Source organism: Lynx canadensis, chromosome A2, assembly GCF_007474595.2.
Source record: "Lynx canadensis isolate LIC74 chromosome A2, mLynCan4.pri.v2, whole genome shotgun sequence".
NCBI lineage: Eukaryota > Metazoa > Chordata > Mammalia > Carnivora > Felidae > Lynx > Lynx canadensis.
The window spans coordinates 135,697,987-135,717,440 of record NC_044304.2 but is presented as its reverse complement, the minus strand read 5'-3'; the positions used below and the strand labels follow the sequence as shown (position 1 = coordinate 135,717,440).

Below are 19,454 nucleotides of genomic sequence, written 5' to 3'. Positions count from 1 at the left end.
GAGTTGGGGTCAAAAACAACAAAAACAGGCCCTGCTACACCTTTCTTGAAAAAGAGATTGTATTAGAAAGGAATAGGCCAAGGGGCTGGATGCAACCGAATAAAAGGTGGCAAGACACATTTTGATCTGGGAGTTGACGGTTTTTGGAGAACGACGAAAGGCAGTGATAGAATAAAACAAAGCCAGATATGTACGCCAGGAGGGTAAAAACGCCCTGATGGCAGTCTTGCAAAAAAACCAAAATCAAAACAACAACAACAACAAACAAATCCAAGAAAGAAGAAAAGGGTGCCTTCTGTGATTCCTAGCGGTGGCATAGAGGGGGTTGAGGTGAAGGCTTTTCTTGACCGTATAGAGAATTCAGAATCGGGAGGCCTGGCATTTATCCGGTCTGTTCACCGCCGGCTCGGTGGGGACCCTGCCGGGAGAATCACCTACCGGGCTTTTGATTTCACCTCGTCGGGGGCTTTGGTTGCCCCTTCTGCGCCTTGGGTCCCCTTTCTGCGCCTCGGGTCCTACCCCGGGCTGGGTGCGCGTGCCCATTTTCCGTACCTCCACGAGCTGATTGCGGGCAGCCGGGCGCGGGGCCGCGGGGCGGGGACCAGGCGGCGGCGGGCGGCGCTCCGGCGCGCAGCGGGTTAAGGCGGCGGGGGCGGTGGCGAGGGGAGGAGGGAGCGCGCCGGCGGCGGCGGCCCGGCTGCGAGCGCCCGCGTCCCCGGACCGCAGCGGGTTAAGCGCCGCCCGCGCGGAGAGGGCTGAATCCGCAGCCGCCGCTCCGAGCTCGCATTCGGATCCGCTAGAGCAGGAAGATGGCGACGGACGGCGCGAGCTGCGAGCCCGATTTTTCCCGCGCCCCGGAGGACGCGGCGGGGGCCACGGCGGAGGCGGCGGTAACCGAGGTCCCCGGGTGGGCGCGGGGAGGGTGTAGACGCGGGCCAGGGCTCCGGCTGCACCGGGCTTGCCCCCCTGGGGCGCTCCGCAAGCCCCGGCTCCCCGGGGTGCCCCCTCCCCACGGTGCTTCACGGCCGGAGCCCGGGTCGAGGCGGGTGAGGCGGCTGCCTGGGCTCAGGATCCCTTCTTGTCCTTTCCCTGCCCCGCGGGAAGCAGTCCCAGTCCGCTCGGTTCTCGGGGCTCCCTGCGTGCGTCCTGAGCGACCCCTACGCCCACTCCCTCGGCTGCGGCGGGGTTTGGCCAGGGGCGGGGGCTGGGGTGTGTTTGTAAGCGAACTTGACCCCCATTGTTCGCCTCCCGCTGTGCGCGTGATTGAGGGCTAGTGTCTCGGGGCTGCCTGGCATCTCTCAGCGGACCCCGGAAGGCGGCTAGGGGGAGACGGGTCATCGCCAGGCAGGTGTGGGGATGCCCATTGTGTGTGTGTGTGTTCCTGTGCCTGAGGCCCCTTGAGAGAGGTTCGGTGCCCGGCTGTGGGCGCTGCTGCCCCCCGCTGCGCGTCGGAGCTTTGGGTTCTAGCTGCCTGCTGCCCCGCCACTTGGTGAGGGGTGGGAAGGTGTCCTCGTTCTTCCCAAGAAGATGTCCGGGCAAGGTGGAGATTTAGCACCTAAGTGGCAACACATTGTTCTTCGCTGGGCTCTGGAAGCCGAATGAGCTTCCATCCATCGCCGGCCCCACTTTCCGCCCCAGAATATCCCCGTGCACAGACTGAATGGTGGTTTCCAGCCTGTACCTTGGGGGAGGGCTGGACCCACGTTTCCTGGGTGGAAACGTTTTGGGCGTTGAGAAGCAGCTGCAGGAGCTGCAGGGAGCTGCAAAGAAAGGCAGCCCTTGGGAGCGCCTCCCACCCTTGGCGCGATCCCGCTGCCCTAGCCGGAGATTTCGGGTGGGATAGAGCGAGAGGAGAGCATGGAGGCCCCTCAGTTCTTTCCTAAGCAGAGTCGGTGCACGAGCAGCAGAGGGCAGGGCCAGGTGTGAAAAATCTGGGTTGCTTTAACTTCTTCCCTGTTTGGACGTGGGGTTTTCTGGAGGGAGAGAGAGAGAGGTGGAAGAAGCTACTTGAGCTGAGCCTGGGGAGGAAAAGAGAAACAGAGGGAGAGGAGGAAAAACGGAGGAGGAGGAAGAGGGCTCCTGATTTCCACTTGTGAAACTTGCAAGTTTTAATTTGAAACTTTTAGGAAAATTGGTTTTTCATTATTTGCTTGGAAAACGTGAATTTAAGATTTCAAACAAAACCTGCTCTCTTGTGATGCAGTGTATTAGTTACCCTTTGTGAAATATAATAAGGAAGCCAGCTCTTAAGACAACACCAGCCTCTCTGGGAAGTTGAAATGATTGGGTACCTTCTACCCCAGGAGATGCTATGGGGAGAGGAGTAGGAGGGAAAAGAAAGAGGTAGGGGTGTGTGTGTTTGTTTCCCAGGAAGGTTGAATTTGTTTAATCGACTTAGAACAGGCTTCTTTCTGTTACCCTCAGTATTTATTCACCTGATGATTAAACCAAACACAAACATCTGATTTATGGTCTGTAGCTGTTCTGTAGTTTTATTGGGTTAGATTGCAAACAGAATCTTGGACACCAGACAGATTTTTGTGTTAAGGTCAGTGTTCCCTTTCTGCTGTTTAAAATTTTCAGGAGTCTGATTTTTCATTGTGGATAGGTGGGGATTTTATAATTTCACCGTGTTTAATGGTAATAGCCATGAAAAATCTGTGAAAGTAAAACTTGTTATTTTTATAGAATCCTTTAGAAAATGCAATAAGGATGCTTAATCTAATAGTGTTTTTTTTTTTAATAACTTAAGACTTAGTAGTAAAATTCTGATGATGGCTTATTGTATAGTAAACTGGGCATTTTACTTTTAATTTAATGAGGTGTGGTCCTCCCAAAGCAGTCACTTGACTTAGACTGATTTTTATATTAAAGCTAGGTTGAGGAATGATAATTGTCATTTTAACTGCTTCTTATCTAATGGTTAAAAATCAAAGGCATATTTATGCATTTAGGGTTCATGGCAACTGAGAACTTAAATTTTTTTTTTTCATTTTGGGGAACTTTTTTTTTCATTTTAGAGATTTATTTCATTTCAAATTAGTTTACATATTATGCATTTTTATATGTACATTTGGCAGTCATGAGCCAATGGAGACTCCAAAGCAGTAGGCTATTTTTGAAAGTGAGTGTTTTCACTAAGTTTTGACTATTTAGATTGTTGCTTAGAGACAAGTTTAATTTATAGTTTTCAGCTTAATGTGATTTTCAGTGGAGTGTTTTAAATTTAGTTTGTGATCCTTGTTCTTAGCTGTTTAAATCCTGAAAGCATCCCAAGTGTAAAGCTGGGTAACAGCTACATTATTCAATAGGATCATATTAATAGTCTTTGCTGTGAACCATGCGAGAGACCTGGGTTATTTTCAGTGCTTTAGCCAAATGTGATGACTTTTATAGGCTATATTGCTATTTCTACTCTGAAAATAACTCCTAATGGATAAGGCAGTATGGAAAACAGAAATCTTCCTGCTTTTTTATTGTCACCAAAGAATTTAAGAGTGAAAGGAAAATGGAGGTCTTTTTAATGCTATGTTTGGAAAACTGACCAACATTCTTGTCATTCTGGACTTTTCTGGAGCAGCTAATATGCAAAAAGTAGATATAAATTTTTGTTGTCATGGTGATAGTAACAAGAAAAAAACTTGGACTATGGTTTTATTAAATGCAAAATAGTAATGTTAAACATATTAACCAGCTAGTACCATGGAAATTTTTGTTTTCCAGGTGACAGTATTGAATGTAAACGCAAAGAAAGCACTTTCTTAGCCAATTTTGCCAACCTTTCTTTTGAAAAAATCTATAGTTATATGGCAGCTATAGAAATTGAAAGTTTCACACATAATTTTTAAGTAGGGAATAAATCAGATTTAACACATTACTGACCACTCACCAAGATGGTGGCATCATGAGTAACATCTTTGCTGCCTTGAAGTAACACATTCCCATGGTGGAAACTGATAAATACCAAGGAATCAAATCAGACATGATGGTGTCATGAAAGGCACGAATAATTTATATTAGGAGTCTGGGGTAGAAGAGTCATGGAGATGATCCCTAGTGGAAGAACCTGGAAACATTCCACAGAAGGATGGCATTTGAGCTGGGTCTTGAGATGGAAGGAGGACTTGGAAGTGGAGACTGCAGGAAGCTGTATGCCATGTGGCTGGTTCTTAGGATTCTTTGAAAGGTGGCTTGGGGCACATGTGAGGGGCTTTCCAACGCGAGCCTACAGGGCTCAACTTAAGTCTCAACAGTGTGCTTTAGAAAGATAGGTTAGAAGTTGAGGGAATAGATTAAAATATTCCCCCACGATTAGAATATAACTGATGTTTTCAACATGCTGCTTTTCACTTTTTTTCTTTGTAAATGTGTATTTCTGTTTGTGCCTGTTTTTTGACTTTATTGTTGTTGGTGTTGTTGTTGTTACATTTCTCGCAGGAGCAGTTTTGTTTAGAGCGAAGCATTTGTCTTCTCTTTGATTGAATCCATGCCTCAGCCTGATTGCCAGTTGGTTCTATCCTCTTGTGTTTCATGTAACTTTATGAGGTGAGAAAATGTTTCACAGACTGAGTACTTAGCCATTTACAAATATCTGCTGTTGATCTTATGGACAGCAAGGCTGTGGCTAGGACAAGCAGCCTCCTTCAAGAAAAGCTGTATGGATTTTGTTTCTAAAAGAAAGCAAAAGTTAAGCACTGTGCTGGGCACATACTTGGTAGGTGTTCACTAATCTTTACTGAAGAAAGAAAATGAACACTCAACAGGAAGCTGTGTTATAATACTTAATTTTGATTGGCTAATTAGGAAATTTACTTTGTGTGTTACTGGATGTCATGAAACTGGTCTGAGATTTGTAGTAATTAACATTATAGCTGTTACAGAGCTTTTCTTGTTTCTGAAAGATGACCCTGATTCTCTGAGGTTTTTTTTTTGCTGTTGTTCTTTCTGATTTTTATTTGTGTATTGTCTCTTTCCAAACTGCTTTTCTCAGTGACATTTCAGATATTTCACAGGTATATATATATTTTTTAATTTAATATCCAACACTGTTAGTTTTCCCTTTAGATTCTGTCCTCAGAATAATGGTTGAGATGGTAACTGCATCCCTCCCATCCTGAATTCTTTCTATAATAGAGTCAAGGTCAAATCACCCACTGGGGTTTTGGAGGGAGCTGATGATTGAGGGGGGTCAAGGCAGAAATGGAAGGAAGTTTGGAAACAGGAAAAGGGGAATAAAGGGAAGATTGGGCAGGAAGACAGTTAGGCAAGGCTTTGGAATAGTCTGCAAATGCCCAGAAATCTGGGACTAGAATTCAACTGTAAATGTGCCTGGGAAAGATGGAATAGTTTCTCTTCTTTCTGCCCCCATATACTTTGCCACCTAAGCACATCTGCATGTTGCTTTAGAAAAGACTTTATTTATATTTTTAATGTTTATTTTTGAGAGACAGAGAGAGCGAGAGAGAGGAGTGGGGGAGGGGAAGACAGAGAAAGGGAGACACAGAATCTGAGCTGTCAACACAGAGCCCAATGTGGGTCTCGAACTCATGCAAGATCATGACATGATACAAAATAGGATGCTTAACTGACAGAGCCACCCAGACACCCCTATTTGTTTATTAAAAAAAAAACAAACAATTTTTTTAAATGTTTGTTTATTTTTGAGAGAGAGAGTGCGTGCATGTAAGTGGGGGAGGACAGAGACAGAGGGAGACACAGAATGTGAAGCAGGCTCCAGGCTCTGAGCTGTCAGCACAGAGCTTGACGTGGGCTGGGACCCACAGACTTCGAGATCATGATCTGAGCCGAAGTTGGATGCTTAATGGACTGAGCCACCCAAGTGCCCCTATTTATTTTTTAAAGTTTATTTTGAGAGAGAATGAGAGCGAGAGCAGAGGAGAGGGAGAGAGAGGGGGAGTGAGAGAACCCCAAGCAGTCTCCACAGTCAGCACAGAGCCCAAGGCGAAGTTCAATCTCATTAACTGAACCCTGAGATCATGATCTGAGCTGCAATCAAGAGTGGGATGCTAATTGACTAATAAACCACCCAGGTTCCCCTAGATAGGACTTTATTTGAATGTATTCAATTGTATTGTTCTCTATTGGCACTCCTTTGCCAGATTTGTTATAACATGAAAAAGGAAGCTTGTCTTTTTTCTTAGATGTCAGGTAAAGAAAAAAAAAATGGAGAACAAGTACAAGAAAGGTGATAATGACATTAAGATCAAAGAATTTTTAAAAAATTGTTAATCTTTTGTAAGTAACTTGTACAAAAATAAATCATATTAATGCTGTGTACAATATGATGCAAAATGCAATGTAGAATATACATGATTTGGTTTTGACATTTTTGTATTTCATTGAAGAGGCAAAAAGATGATTCCAAAGGCCTGTGTTCTTCCACAGAAGGGCTCTGTAACTGTAAGAATGTCATTTAGCAGTCTGTGTCTCAGCCTCTTCATTTGAAAATCAGCATGCTGCCATTTGCCACCTACAGATAATCAAGATGATATTCTTCAATGCATTATCAGCTTCTTAAGGGACAGTTATTGGATCTGAATGCTAGTTCGCATGTGGGGAAGTGCTATGTAGGGCTGATGGAACATTGAAAAGCTTAGTTAGAATGGAAATAGACACTTGCTTTATCTGAGATGTGGTTGGTTCCTTCCTTCCTTCCTTCCCCCCAAAGAGGAAATGGAGACTGAGAGATCTGAAGGAGGGAAAGGGAGGTGGCTACGCTTATTAGAGGTTGTCACCCCTGACCGAGCCACTTTTCTGCTTTTCATTCCAGTTTTCTTCTACTTAAAATTGGTTATATCCATTGCCAGGTTTCCTTCCTGTCGTTCTATTTACTTGTCAGTTTTACCTCCTTCCAGTATACTCAGATGTTTGTCTTGCAGGAAAGACCTCAGGCAGTGTGGTTGATTTGAGGTGCAAGGCCATGGAGAGCTGGCCCCAAGTTGCTTTAAAGCCACGCAGCCAAGTTGCCCTAGTTTAGATTACTCTAGTTGATTTTTGAAACAATGAATGAAAACGATTGACCAGTTACTTAGTTGGCCTTAGAGTAGGCCATAACATTGTATCTTATTATTTACACGTGATTTACCTGCTTTGTGTTTGTATACTGAGTGAAATAGGCATTTTCTACCAAAAGTGGGTGGGCATACACGTTAGGTAACGTCATGTGAGGATGCAATATATTCTTGCTGTTTTGACATTTCTAGTAGGGGTGAGGAAATAGAGCATCAAGATAGATGAGTAAGTTTAATATGAGGAAATGCACAAGGCAGGATGTGATTACTTGACTGGTGAAGTTATAGTGCAAACTGTAAGACTGTAGGGAAGGAGAGATTTCTGGAGTCTGTAGAGTCTGTAAAGACCTATGGATGTGGGATTTGAGCTAGGTCCTCAAGAAAGATAGGATTCCGGTGAATTAGAAGACAAAGGATTGGGAAAAACAAAATTAAAGGTATGCAAACTTTATCAGTAACATTCTTTCCTCCCTATAGAGGGAAACCAGGAGAAATAATCTCAAAGCAAGATGTAATGTCAGAGACTTGAAATAATTTTAGAGCAGGAAAATGTACTTCTCATCATGAAAATCCATATAATTAGCTGAATTCACATTTACTTAATATTGTAAATGTTCTATGTACCTGGAAAAAGTTGGATTTTTTTCATGTAACTGATCTAGTCTTCAGATTTTTATTTTCTCCTTGAAATTTCAATATGAATTTCATTGTTTTCCCCTTATTTATGCCTCTTATTCATCCCCAACCCATAAATCTTGCTTACATAAAAAGTTCTAAATGCACCTTATTAATTAATTAGCATTCTGTATTAGACTGGGAAGGAAATTACAATTACATTGTAACTTCAGAGCAAAGTGGAAAAATCAGTTGACCTCAAATTGTTTCTCAAAGTCTTCGTGGAATGACCTAAAAATTTCCTCAGTCTAGTAATCCAGTTACCCTGATGGTCTGTCAAATCAGGACATTTGGAACCTGGGGGAGACTCTAGAGATCACTTAGTACAACATTCTTATTTTACCACTGAGAAAACAGATCCAAACAGATGAAATTAAGTCCTTCTAACCCATTGGCTTTCTGAGATATCTCACCTCCTTCCCATGTGGTAAATTCATTGATTCACATGTAGGGTAGGTGGCCCACTAGATTTGAAACTGGAGAAGATGCTCTTGATGTTTGTGGGAAGTGCCAGAGAACATGGCTGGTTTTGTGTTTGGTCACTACATATTCACCGTAACTGGTAAGTTTGGGCAAAGATCTGAAGGGCACATTAAGCCACTGTTGCCTAAAGTCTCTTTTAAATGCTTTTTGGCAACCATCAATGTTCTGACTCCATTAATTCTGAAAGGATATGGGTGAGGATCTTCTGGCCCTAATTGGCTGTGACTGTTGAAATTCCCTACATAAACCCCTGTATTTTAGAGGTGAGGGTGTGGAGTGGTAGTGAGGGAAACTGGTATTGGCCTATGTTCAGTTCTGATAATTGAAGAAGACTTTACTCAGCCAGGTTCTATTTTGTCTACTCCCTCCCACTCTCTCTCGGCCTGTATAAGAAAATCTGGAAGAATGCCCTCCCCACGCCCACCCCAGACCTTGTTGAATACTGCTGTGTTGAACAGTAAGAGTTTGGGGTTTTGTCTTCTCTTCCAGCTTATGTATTTATGTCCCAAAGAAGGCCCTCTCTTTGTTCGGTGACCAGACTTTGGATTAGTTGAAGCTGCCTATGCCAGATTTTTAAAACTAGGTGTTAAGAAGCACTTTTCCTGGAGTCCTTTTCCTGGCAAACATCAAACATGACAGACAGGGGTGGCCTGTAGAATTGAAATCTAGCTGTTTTTTTTTTTTCTTTCTTTTGAATGCCTTGCTATCACTTAAAAATGAGATCTGGATTTTTCTTTAATTAGGAAAGCAAGTACAGTAATAAAAAAGCTTAGTGTGTGAACATGTCTGCTGTGATTTTTTTTTTTTTTTTGGGTGGGAGCGTGGGGCTATCATGTTTTCATGGATTTCCTGATAGAGATTCTAATTTTTTATGTAAGTGGTGGCGTTTATGTCTATTCTGTCTCCTATTTTTTTTTTTTTTGGAAAATTAGGTTATCAAGTTAGTTTGTCTTTTAAAATATAAAATCTATCAAAAAAATGGGAAGCTTGGAGGTGTTCCTGTATCTCCAAACTTATCCAGTTGTACGTATTATATATGTACAGCATTTTGTATGTCAATCATGGCTCAAAGTGGTTTAAGAAATAAAAGATTCAGAATAATTATTTTGTTCTTAAGCCAAAAAACATTAACAATTTTTCTATATCTAATTACTATGGTACCACACATGCATCAAGTCCGGTAGATGCTACTTCATGTGAAACTTAACAGACTGCGTTCTTGGGATTTTTGCTTTGGGGCTTCTTAAATTTCTAACAGTACTAAGGTGCTTTGAATTTATTTGTAAAATAAAGGACTTCTAATATGATTTCATATACTTTTTTTTTATTATGCTGTTATACCAGAATAGTGGATGAAAATGTTAAGCCCTGGAGAATGACGATTTGAGAATATTATTAGAATATTCTTGAAGGCCAGGAAGTAATAGCATCTTTAGTGAGGACCCAAGGGTGAGAGGTATGGGGAGTGAGTAGCAGGCAGGCAGACAAACTATGTATTTAAAATAGTGCATCACTTAATACATTGTGATGGGAAACAGATTTTTTTTTTTTTTAACATTCTGTGTAACCTAATCAATGGTTTAGCGAGAACCCTCATAGCAGTGATTTTTTACCTTAACGAATTTCCCTTTTAATTGATGGTGACATATTAAAAAAACAGAAGTGTTGGTTGCAGGTCACATGTAATGTTGATGATGATGGAACCAGAGCAAGCTCTCCTGACTCTAATATGAATCAGAATCTTGGCAATGTCTTTCATAATTTATTAGTATTTAAAGTGGAGTGCTTTGCTTGTGAAGCTTCGGGGAAACAAGGACAATAAAATATACAATTAATTAAAATCTTTAGAACAACCAGCAGAAGCATTAATAAAACATTAGCCTCTAAAGCACATAAGAATTGCAGCTCACCCTTCCATCTCAGTGGGAAAAGAGTCTTTCATCATAGTCAATAAACTGAGTTTATCGGACTTAGGCTGGTTTAGGCTGGTAGATTTTCAAAGCAATGGTGTTGTTGCCAACAGCCTACTCCTCTCTACATAAAATATCTGGGTGCCCTCAGCCTGGATAGTAACAATTACCACTTTTATTTAGCACTTACTCTGTTTATGTGTTCTTGTTTCATGCTCACAAGAACGTCATAGGGTAGATGTTAGGATTTCTATTCCGTAGATGAGAAGAGAGATCAGGTAAGATACAGAAATGCCTCACCAAGTGTGGTCCGTGGACCGGCAGCAATGGGAACTTGTTACAAAGGCACATTCAAGGCCCTGCTGCAGACCTGTATCAGTCTGTTAAGGTCTCCAGGTGATTCTTAGGCACGCTTGCCTTTGAGAACAACCGTGTTTTAAGACCTATGTGACGCCACATGTAGTGGGAGCAGAAATTGAGCCCTAGTATATTAGATTTTACCGTTGGCAGGGAATGTCTCTTAAGCTAACTTTCTAAGCAAGGGCGTCCTAGAAATAACACATCCTTTAGGCTTACTGTAGTCTTCTTTTCTCTTCTTCCATCTTGAGCCCCTGCCTTTCCAAATAACTTCTCTAATATATGTGCAAAAAGAAACCATTTTAAGAGAAAGACCCTTTTAAAATCTTTCTTTAGACAACCAGCTAGCTCTGGTCTCTTTGACCTTTATACTATTATTATCTCCTTCTAGAAGGTTTCTTTGAAACTGAGAAGTAGCCAGTTCTGGTTATGCCTGTTCGAAAGCCTGTGGAATCATTTATGGGCTTGCCATGTTTACTTCTGTGTCATCACAAGGATAATGAGAGTGTTAAACTGGTTCCTATTAGTTGATTGATAGAATGGCACTACTTTTCTTTTTTTTTTTTTTTTTTTTTTAAATTTTTTTTTTTCCAACGTTTATTTATTTTTGGGACAGAGAGAGACAGAGCATGAACGGGGGAGGGGCAGAGAGAGAGGGAGACACAGAATCGGAAACAGGCTCCAGGCTCTGAGCCATCAGCCCAGAGCCCGACGCGGGGCTCGAACTCACGGACCGCGAGATTGTGACCTGGCTGAAGTCGGACGCTTAACCGACTGCGCCACCCAGGCGCCCCGAATGGCACTACTTTTCATCTTTAGAGTGTTGTCACTGTGCTGGTAAAGTGTGCAGACGGGCACTTAGTTGTAGTTTTGTCATTTCCTGGTTGACTGATCTAACTTCTCTGACTTGTGGTTTTCTTAACTGAAAAATAGAGATGCTATCTTACAGATTAGATTTGGTTTTTTTGAGAATACTTTGGAAACCTTTGGGTTCTGTGCAAATGTGAAATAATGTTCTGGAATGTCCTGAAGAATGGCTTCTGAGGTTGGGTATTCTGAGGCATTTGGGGATGAACATATGCTCCCCTCCCTCTGATGGTGAGTGGGTTTATCAAATGAGTCCCTGCACAGAAGGGCGCAGTGGACTGTGTGTAGAGGAGCTCAGGCTGTGGATTTGCCCAGGCTGGGCTGTGAGCATGCTAGTTGATCCTAAGGCGGCTGCCCTAAGACCTGCCCATGAAACTTGTTGTGAGGAAAGGGGGCAGAGTTGGAGACAAAAGCACTGGGCATCTGTGGTAGAGTAATGGGATTTTAAGAGGTGAGATTGGATGCAGTTACCAGGGAAGGAATGGAGAAGAGACTGTGGAGCTGAAAGGGTGATGGGTGAGGATGTGTCCCTTGGGCCGTGGTGCTGTTACCTTGTGGTGTAGCTGAATCTGTGGAAGGCTCACGAACTCCAGCCCCAGCCTGCCTTTGGAATGGCAAAAAGCTACAAGGTATTGCTTAACAAAGCGTTTGGTATTCATACAGCAGGTTCCAGACTCATCTGACCGCAGACCCAGTTGACTAAATGTGGGTGGTGGACCAAGCCTCTTCAAAGTACATATGCCTGCCCTGGGAGTGTCTGTAGGTGTTTGGTGGGGAGAGTGGGGTAGCAAAGCCAAGAGCATATTCCTTCTAAAAGGGGCTGCTGCAGATTATTGCTCTGTGGGAATGTGGGTCCAGGGTTAACTGATCATCTGAATTTTGAAGAGAAGCCAGAGATCTGGATGTTTTGGTGACATCCTCAGGTTTTTGTTTGTTTGTTTGTTTGTTTTTTTAGTGCTGGCTGAGTTAAAAACAAAACCCTTTGTGGCCCAGGTTACACACATCTGTAGGCCAGATTTGGCTGTAGGCTGCCAGCTGGTTACCTCTGCTGCGGAGTGTTCTATAAACATGACCTGTTGTTATTGGATGTCCCGGAATTTATAATAACCTCCCAGGAGCCTTTACATTGGGGCCCTTCTAGGAATACATTCTCGTGCTTTCTTTGCTACCCCTGCAACTTCTCCTGGACATATACCAGGCCTGTTTTAATAGAAACTCCAGAGACTTTCAGTTGGTGTTACAGTTTGAAGAGATTTTGAATCCAGGTATGCAGGCAGGCTGGGAAAATAGATTTCCTTCATGAAGAGATTTGGGCCAGTGGCCTTACAGTTTTTACCTTTCCTCCTAAAAGGCCCGAGCATAGATGATCTGCTACTGAACAGGGCCCCTTGTGCTTCTGGGATTTGCTGAGCCTCTGCGATAAAAACAGTCCATTGCAAACCTTTAAGATGTGTGTATTGTCCTACTAATAGTTTTTTCATTGCTTTTTAAATATTTGTGTTACAGAAAAAAGAGTTTGATGTGGACACCCTCAGTAAATCAGAGCTTCGGATGCTTCTCAGCGTGATGGAGGGGGAGCTGGAGGCCAGAGACCTGGTCATCGAGGCCCTGCGGGTAAGAAGCTCCTAGGGCCAAGTCCCGTTGTTCTATCCTTTTCTTTTTTCAAAGGGCCAGTGGCAAAGCTGCTTCTTCCAGGTTTTGAATCCTGTAGATTTAAAATGTTTCATCTGGTTAAATATGCCCCTCAACCTAAATGCCAACCCCATAATCTTTATAAATCCAAACAATGAAGTCGGATAGTCATTCTAATGGTGGGGACTGAAACTATACTGTTTAGTATGGGGAAGTTGAGACCTAAGCTGTATTGTTTCCTGTGGTTATTTGGTGGTAAGTTTTCAGAAAATTGGAAATTTGATATCTTACGTGTATGTGAGGTGAGGAGGAAAAATTGTGAGAGTCATTTACAAAAGATACTGCTGTTAATTGAGATTTTCCTTTCTTTGTAAATTATAAGTGATTTATTTTCAGAAACTCATGAGTTAAAACTAATACATATCCCTTAAAAACTACATATACCTTCAAATAGTTTTATTACTTGTTCATCTGATCTAGTAATTTCGAAATTTTCAAAATTCATGAAGAGTTATCTTCTGATATGTTACTTAAATACCTCAATAACATTTTGTTGCTTTATAAATGATGTTAAACTTTCTTGATGGACAGTTTTATAATTGGTTGTTCTTTATCTTATACTTGTTTTGGTATGTTAGTCAAACCTAATTTTTATTCTTTTTTCTTTCATATTGAATACTAAGTATGTAATCAGGTGTTTCCTGGCTCTTGGTCATTTGGCCAGGATGGCTATATTTATTATACATGAAGTATGGGTTGGTTTTTTTTTTTTTCACCAAGGAGTATGTCCTCCAACTTTGTCCTAGGGGTTATTTTAACGTATGGAAGTCTATGGAAAGTTGAATTGTTGCCCCCCTATGGGCATTAATATAGTGGGGTAAAGAAGTAATAATGGTGGATGGTCAGATATAGTGAAGGTGGGAGTGTTAAGGATCCAGTTGTGTGGGGAAGGGGTGACTACAGTTTATTTTCACAAACTGGAAACCAGTACAGTGAGGATCATCATTATCCCTCAGTCTGATGACAGAGAATGATTGCCCCAGAAAAAATGGGAGTATATTTATACCATCTGCAAGCCAGTAATGAGTTGAAGGTGTTGCTTTTTGAATGACAAGCTTTGCTAAGTAGACTTGTCTGCAGCTTGGCTGTGAGAGGTATTCATCCTGTTCCACGTTGGAAACATTTGCATTGCTTGCCAATGTATATTTTCTTTATAAATGAACTTTGTGGGAGAAATGCTAAGAAATGCTAAGGCAGCACATCGCTAACATGTATTACATTCAGCCTAAGGAGAGAACAAAGGTTACCTGTGAGGCCACTAGTGTAGTCTTTTGAGACCAAATACATAGGAAGGCTCCAGTTCTACCTTAGGTTATTTTTCTGTCGCTCTCTATTAACCTGTGAAAGACATCAGCTACCGTGGTATTTCTCACTGCTCGCACAAATGTTGAGAGTTTAGCAGAGTCTGTGTTTTTATGTATCACCTTAGCAACCATATTTACTTCTCTTTTTAACTTAATTGCAATACTTTTAAACATAAGAGTAGAAGTAAAGGCTTGCTAATGATCAGGGCTTGCCAAACAAAGTTTCTCATAGAATCAAGGAATGTTGGAGTTGCAAGGAGCCTTTTATTACATATTCTAGGTTAGTGGTTTGCATCCCTCCAAACCTAGAGACGTTTTTTTGTTTTGTTTTGTTTTAATTTTTTTAAATGTTTATTTATTTTTGAGAGACAGAGTGTGAGCAGGGGAGGAGCAGAGAGAGAGGGAGACACAGAATAGAAGGAGACTCCAGGCTCCCAACTGTCAGCCCAGAGCCCAACGCGAGGCTCAAACTTAGTGACCGAGAGATCATGACTTTAGCCAAGGTTGGACGCTTAACTGACTGAGCCATCCAGGCACTCCCCCCCCCTTTTATAAATAAAATGTTTTGTATTACTCTTTCACTATCCTGCAATGAAATACATGGATAAATGCATATGTAAGTAGGTTATGTTAAAAATAGCCAATACACTCCTCTAATTGTGATATAAAGTAACAGGGACGTAATTTATAACAAATTACAAATTTCAGTCTATAAATACTGAGGCACATGAGTGGCAGGTTTGTACCTACTCACAGCATTGCAATCACTGCAAAAGAATCCTGGCCCAGGTACGCTGCATTGGGATCGGATACAGTGAGTGGATGTGCCATGCATGAGGCGATGTTTTTCTGAAATGGTGAACGACTTGGTAAAGTTCCAAACAAAAGTGCACATTTAAATGGGAGTTGAGTCCCTGGAAAATTCAGTGTTTGTTAAAATGAAATTAAAACAACTTGTTTATACATAAAAAGGAGTTACTCTTTAGCTCAGGTCGTCCTACTGAACTGAAGGTTCTAATGAAAGGAATGGTTAGAGCGACACGTAAAAGTTCAAGGGGACCCTGGAGACAGTTGTGGGATGTGTGGCGGACCCCTAGCCCTGCCCCCTAAGTGCCTGTCCCTGTGAAAACAAAATGTTCTGCCTATTTCCAAATCATCTCCTAGGGTGCTGCCCCCGTGGAGAAGCCCTAACTGACACAGGTCTCCTTTGTTCATAGATCAAACAAAAAGGAAGCGCAGAGAGATTGCGATTTACCTCAGGTAGAAAACGTGGCATCCGTGAACTTGATGTGTTTGGAGATTCTGAAAGCTTTTTGTCATTTTTTTAAATTTGAGAATTGTGATTGATTTTAAATAATTATGTTTTTAAGAGTAGATGATCCCATTTTCATATAACTGTCATAGACTCACTGTGGTCATATACTGATTGTTCCCTTGGGCACATTCACGGGCACTAGTGAAACTGGGGAAATATTTACTTGGGTCCAGATGTGTCATTTAGTTGTCTTTTGCTTTTAGTAGATTATAAATTAGCAACTCACTGAGAAATTGGGAAGGAGAGAGATTGTGAAACTTTTAAATTTCGTATTATGAGGTAAACTTATTCCTGAATTAAAATTCAAAAATCTACTCTATCAGTAATCAGTATGTTCCTATTCAATTGGGAGAGAAGTAAACCTTCTTTTAAAAAATGTCAAAAGTAATAGGGGCACCTGGGTGGCTCAGTCAGTTAAACATCCAACTTCAGCTCAGGTCATGATCTCGCAGTTCGTGAGTTCAAACCCCGCGTCGGGCTCTGTGCTAACAGCTCAGAGCCTGGAGCCTGCCTCAGATTCTGTGTCTCCCTCTCTCTTTGCCCTTCCCCCACTCACACTCTGTCTGTCTGTCTCTCTCTCAAAGATTAAAAAAAAATTTTTTTAAATGTCAAAAGTAATAATTCTCTGAAAGTAGGAAATATTTTTAACTTAATATGTAAATTGTGATTTTTTTCAGATATAAAGATTCATACCATGAAATTTGTACCATGAAAAAATTTAGAAATGATTCTGTTTTGAGGCATTCAAATTCTTTAGAATTTTAGAATCTTTCAAAAGATATTTCAGACCCAGCTTTTTTACTTTTTTAATCATGCTCTCCTCATGTTTTTGATTTTCAAGTTATCATAAAAAATTGCATAGATCATCAGATTAATGGCCATAGACTTCTCAGAACAATGCACAAATATGATTTTGGGGAGAAGTTGTTAAAAAAAATTACAATATATATCTTGGTATTTTTACTGATTTCCTCTTTAAGGTAAAAATATTTCCCAGTAAAAGTCCATGGCTTTATAGCAGATGTGATATTCAAGACATTAATTTTTATTATGGGGGTTATATTTTAAAAAGTGAAATATTGATGGAAAATATGAACTGCTTAACATATATATATATATATATATATATATATGTTGCAGTTGCATAAGAAATATTTTATCAATGATTCCCCCTCACCCACACAAAGTAGGAATAAATCGTTGACTAAATACATATGCTAAATGAAGTCTAGAGGAAAATACCGTGAGGTTTGAGAATGTACTCAAGGAGAAGCAGGTACATATTTCCTGAAACCACGATAGATACAGAGGCTTTTGAATTAAATTTAATTGAATATTAACAATTTGAATATATAACCTATTAAGAAATCATCTATTTGATGCTAATTGTTTAGTTTGTGGAATCTTCTGGCCTTCACTTATTTTCCCTCTCACTACTAGAATTTTTATCAGTACCTTAATCAAAGGGGAACAAGGGCGAGAAGATGAAAATGCTATAATTTTAATGTTTTTGGAGTCAAAATTGTCTTTTAGCCTACATTTTACAGAGTTCAACTTGCTGCCATTAGCATGAGTTTACATGAACAGTACCTCACTGAAACAATGATTTCCTTGGGCAATCAGATCTAGGTTTCTTGTGTGCCTTCTTTTTCCTTTTAGATTGGATAAATGAGAATTAACAGTATTATAGACATGGCATTTCTTCCTGGTAAGCTATAATCACTATAAAGTGACTATATAATACAGATTTTTGAGTATTATTTGCACTGAAACTTTAAAAAATTACCATCTTAACATTTCTTCAGATAAAATGTATTTATAGTGGTTGTATCATAGGGGATATCAAATTGTAGAATTGCCATGTATCAGTGGCTGTAACAAAGTATGGTAGATTAAATACTATTTAATGCCATTCTGGAGGTGAGTAATCTGTGCAGGGGAGGTAGTTCTAAGCCAAGTGATTATTCAACAGCCTGGATCATATCTATCCTACTGCTCCCGTTAGGGAATTAGCCTCATTGGCATGGTTGAAACTGTCAGTGCCATGTGCACATCCCAAAGGGGCAGGAGAGGAAATTAAGGAAAAACAGCATCATGTGCATTGGTGAGAACTTTTGTGGACACAGCTAGCAGAGTGGGAGACTAGGGAATGGCTCTGGCTGGCTGGCTCCCTTCTAGTAATATGGAGGAAGGGAGAACTTTGGAAGACATATTAATAACCTAATGTAGTCCATTGTCTTGGCTTAATGTTATAAAATACCCTGAAGTGTGGTGCAAGAAGATAGATCCTTCCCTTCCTCCTCACTTCAAATATTTGTTGACTACCTATTGTGTACCAGACAGAAAAATGAAAGTTTGAAGTGAATATAAGTGGAGATCTATTATTATGCCAAAGCTGTGTCCATTTAGAAAATTGTATATACTTTTATATACTTAACATTAATTGTTCTGAGTAGTGTCATTTGGGGCCATATTTTAGTTTCTCCAGACTATGACTACACATGTTCAGATTTTGTCTAGAATGATCCTCCTTTTAAAAACCTGACCTGTTCAGTGCATTCAAAGCTCAATGAAAAAAAAAAAGAAAGAAAGAAAAGAAAACGTTTTGAATGGTTTTGCTTTCAAGCAGTTTATCCCACCTGAGCACTAATGACATTTGGAACTGGGTGTTTGTTGTGGTTGTTATAGAGAGAGACTATCTTGTACATTGTAGTGTGCTTTGCTTGCAGCAGCTCTGGTCTGTCTACTCAATAGATGCCAGTACCACCTCCGCAGGGTGACAGCCAAAAAGGTCTTCCCCTTGGGGTACACAACCACCCCCATTTGGGAAACACTGCTGTAAAGTAATACTGGTCAAGGAAATGCTATTCAAATACATTTCATTATAAGTACAACATCTGTTCATGATAAAAACTCTCAACAAAGTAGGCTTAGAAGGAACATACCTCAAAATACCTTCTATGAAAAACCCATAGCTAAAATCTTATTCAATTATGAAAAAATTGAGAACTTTCCCCCTAAGATTTGCAATAAGACGAGGATGACCACTCCCACCACTTTCATTCAATACAGTACTAGAAGTCCTGGCCACAGCAATCAGATAAGAAAAAGAAAATGTATCCAAATTGGTAAGGAAGAAGTAAAACTTTCACTATTTGCAGATGTCATGTTACTACATATAGAAAACCCTAAGATTCCACCAAAAAACTACTAGAACTGATCAATGAATTCAGTAAGGTCACAGGATATAAAATCAGTGTACAGAAATCTGTTGGATTTCTATTCACTAATAATGAAATGGCAGAAAGAGAAATTAAGAAAACAATCCCATTTATAATTGCACTAAAAATAATAAAATGCCCAGGAATACACTTAACTAAGGAGATGAAATACCTGTGCTCTGAAAACTATAAACCATTGATGAAAACAAATTGAAGACAACACAAAGAAATGGCAAGATGTTTCATGCTCATAGGTTGGAAGAACAAATATTGTTAAAATGTTCATACTACCCAAGCGATCTACAGATTTAATGCAATACCTAACAAAATATCAACAGCAGTTTTCACAGAACTAGAAAAAAATAATCCTAAAATTTGTGTGGAACCTCAAAAGATCCTGAATAGCCACAGCAATCTTGAAAAGGAAGAACAAAACTGATGGTATCACAATCCCATATTTCAAGATAGACCACAAAGCTGTAGTAATCAAAACAGTATGGTACTGGGGCACCTGGCTGGCTCAGTCAGAAGAGCATGTGACTCTTGATCTCCAGGTTGTGAGTTTGAGCCCCATGTTGACTGTAGAGATTGTTAAAAAA

The 19,454-nt window shown here is 40.7% G+C and overlaps 1 protein-coding gene across 3 annotated transcripts in view; it reads left to right on the top strand.

Moving 5' to 3' along the window:
* Nucleotides 1-717: 717 nt before the first annotated feature.
* The window catches only part of CTTNBP2 (cortactin binding protein 2), a 149,613-nt gene continuing 130,876 nt past the window's right edge, over nt 718-19,454 (top strand). The window contains exons 1-2 of one of the 3 annotated variants that reach the window (XM_030308293.1): nt 718-890; nt 12,830-12,937. In XM_030308293.1, the coding sequence (XP_030164153.1) occupies nt 810-890; nt 12,830-12,937 (189 nt within the window). In that variant the 5' untranslated portion in view covers nt 718-809. Of the gene's footprint in view, nt 891-11,753; nt 11,953-12,829; nt 12,938-19,454 lie in introns of those variants that run through there. The other 2 variants (XM_032592434.1, XM_030308294.1) reach the window with 2 other exon arrangements.